The sequence below is a fragment of the Emiliania huxleyi genome (assembly GCF_000372725.1).
Source record: "Emiliania huxleyi CCMP1516 unplaced genomic scaffold EMIHUscaffold_90, whole genome shotgun sequence".
NCBI lineage: Eukaryota > Haptophyta > Isochrysidales > Noelaerhabdaceae > Emiliania > Emiliania huxleyi.
In genome coordinates this window covers 467,833-470,968 of record NW_005195300.1, presented here as the reverse complement: position 1 = coordinate 470,968, position 3,136 = coordinate 467,833, and the positions used below count along the sequence as shown (strand labels likewise).

The following is a 3,136-nucleotide window of genomic DNA, read 5'->3' as shown; positions in this document are numbered from 1 at the left end:
GCTCTTCATCGCGTGCCAGGACGGCTACCCCGAGATCGTTCGACTGCTCCTCGAGGCCGGCGCGGCGGTCAATCGAGCACCGCCGCATGGCGCCACACCGCTGTACATTGCGTGCGAGAGGGCCACCGCGAGGTTGCCAGCTCCTTTCCTCCTACGGCGCCTCCCGCGCCGCTACGCCCTTCGGCACGCCCGAGGAGATCGCAACCGATGGAGGCCACGCCGACCTCGCCGCTTGGCTGGTCGCCAGCCGCGGTTGGACGCCGCTCCAGCACCTCGAGGCGTGCCCCGAGACTAGCGGCCGAAGGCATGAGCGCGTTGTCCTCACTCCCATTGCACCTCTTCCGCAGGCGCTCACCGTCGACCGGGCGCGGGCGCTGCTGCGCGGCGGCGCGGACTCTTCGGCCGGCGAGCCGTCGGCCCTCGAGCGGGCGCGCGTCCTCTGCTCGTGGGGCGAGTCGGATCCGACCGCTGCGGCCGTCGGCTCCACCGTCGCGATCCACTCTCTCGTCTCGCGGCCGTCGATGAACGGCAAGGTCGGCGTCGTCGTCTCCGCAAACACTTCGACGGCCCGCTTCGGCGTGCGCGTGGCGGGCGAGGCCAAGGCCCTCGCACTGAGGCGCGCTATGGCCTCTCCCCCACTCGCCGGATCCTCTCTTTGGACACACCCCACGCCTCTGCCCTCCCTCAGGCCGGCCAACCTGCAGCCAGCGGCCGAGGCGGTGGAGGTGGGCAGGCTCATCCTCAAGGCGGCGGAGTGGTCACCGCAGTCGCACGAGCTCTTCCCGGAGGCGGCTCGCAAGCGGGCGGTCGCGGTGATGCGGCTGGGCTACCTGATCGCTTGGGACGAGGAGCGCTTCGACGGCGAGGGGGCGGCGCCGGGGCTGGTGGACCTCTGGCGCAGCTTTGTGCTGCCAAGGGTGGTGGTGCGGGCCGCCGCAGGCGCACCGCGTTCCCCATGATGCATGGATCCCATGTAGCATGAAGCATACAACAGCGCGTCTAGGAAAAGCCCAGTTGGGAGACAACGGCCTGGGCACTTGGAACACTTGGAGTGCAGTCATTTGCCTCACATCCAGGGCCGAAAACAAGTAATACAACTCTCTCTCACAGCAGACAGGCTCGGAAAGAAGAAACCCCTTAGGCCCCAAGTCGGGCAAATCATCAGCCATGTTCACTCGAGCCCCTCTCGCGCTCGCCCTTCTCACGGCGGCGGCCTGCCCCGATCCGAGGGTTTCGACGTGGGCGGCAGGCCGTCGTCACCGTAGCCCTGCTCCCAGGAGCAGGACACGAGGCAATGTTCGTCCCTGGCTCGCTTCCCCCCCAACCCCCAGTTCTATCCCCCAGTTCCAACCCCCTCCAATCCCCAGTGTCGCCACGTACCTGCGCAGAAACCCGTATGCGCTGTGATCGGTTCCCGATCCATCCCGCTCGCCGTGCCGCATGAGAGCTACATGGAGAAGCCGGACGCCTTGGCGTGCCGCCGATCGCTGTCGGTGAAACTGTTCGGCGCCTATAAACGGTGAAGCCTCCAGCGTGAGGGGCTGCAGAGGGGAGCAGAGGGGCGCAGAGGGGAGCAGAGGGGAGTGGCCGGGGGAGGCTCCCAATGCAATCTCGACTCGGGTATTATAATCTCGGGTAATCTCGGGGAGTCCAAGGTAATCTCGCACCTTCCACTCGGCCGCATCGGACGGCGGCGCCGCCCGGGCTTGCTTCTTCCCGCCGCCCCCGCAGAGGACGCGGCGCAGCACCTAGAAACAGAAGTCTCCGCCGCGTCGACTCCGTGTTCTCGGCGCCGCGCAGAGGATGGCCGAGCACCGCCAAGAGCGCGAGGCCAAAAGCCACACCGCCGAGGATCTCGACCAGGCTCAACGAGAGGGAGGTGTCCTCCGGGACAGGGGTGGAATGGAGCTCCAGCAGCGGTGGCGGCGGCGGCGCCGTCGGAGAGGATAGCCACCACATCTGCACCTAGAAAAGACGAGCAAGCGCGCGTGATGTCGCCTTTCGGGTCGGGTCGCGGCCCTCCGTTTGCCCACCGGCGGCGGCGGCGGCGGCGAGGGCGGCGGCGGCGGCGGCGGCGGCGCGGGTGGCGGCGGCGGCGTCTCGAGCGGCGGCGGCGACGGTGCCGGAAGCGCGCATCGCGACCCATTGGTCAGGAGGAGCTCGTCGCAGAGACCGGGCGGTGGCGAGGGAGGCGGTGGAGAGGCGGACGATGTCTGCGCAAGGAGGAGGAGCAGGACGCCAGCGCGGCGAGCAGCGCCACGTGTGAGCAGCGCCACGCTCTTCCTCTTGACCTGCCGCCCACGCAGCAGCCGCCCGCGGCACGCCGCGAGGAGCAGCGCCAGCACGCCCGCAAGCACGCCCGCAAGCCGGTTCGCGCAAGGCAAGAGCGAGGGCGCGGAGGCACAACTGTCGCCTTCAGCGGCCGCCCGACGCGTGCCCGTCTCCGCGCGCGCCTTGCTGTCGCCCTGCGGCTCCCGCACGTGGCCGTCCACCACGTATACCGCGAGGATCGCCGGCATCTGGAGGGTTTGGAAGACGGTCAGGTTCAAGCGCCGTTCGACTTTTTTTCAGCGGCATACAGCTAGCTCAAAAGAAAAGAAAAAACAGAGAGGAGACCAGCGGGGGAGACTCCCCGCCTATGCAACACACCCCAGAGAGGGGCTGCCATCACGGAACGGGGATGTTTTCTTATTATTTTTTCACGGCGTTCAGCACTGAGAATGGCAGGTATTTTGATGCAGGTGGCTTTCCCCTGTGTGCCGGGATCCGCGTACGACAAGGCCGTCTGCTCCACCCCCTGTGGGCCACCGGGCGGCGCCGCCACAGTCTGCAACGATTTCCTCACGCAGCTGACGTGCGCGAGGTCGACGGCGATGCTCGGCTGCCAATGTGGCGGCTGCTGTTTCGACGCCGTCGCCGTGTGCCAGCGAAAATGCGCGTTATCCACGTGCATTGGCGTTAGCAGCCTCTTCAGCTGCACGGAGTCTACGACGATGCTGGGCTGCGACTGTGTGGGCTGCTGCTTTGAGAGCGTCGCCGCCGCCACTGCCGCCACCGCCGCCGCTCCGCCGCCGCCGCCACCGCCACCGCTGCCGTCCGGGGTGAGGAGCTACGCTGGCAGCCGAGGGAGAGCGAG

General features: G+C 68.0%; 1 protein-coding gene across 1 annotated transcript in view; it reads left to right on the top strand.

Annotated features, from left to right (window-relative positions):
* The first annotated feature begins 435 nt into the window (after positions 1-435).
* The window catches only part of EMIHUDRAFT_360028 (hypothetical protein), a 12,327-nt gene continuing 9,626 nt past the window's right edge, over positions 436-3,136 (top strand). Inside the window, exon 1 of the mRNA XM_005757583.1 lies at positions 436-616. Within this exon, the coding sequence (XP_005757640.1) occupies positions 522-616 (95 nt within the window). The 5' untranslated portion in view covers positions 436-521. The remainder of the gene's footprint in view (positions 617-3,136) is intronic.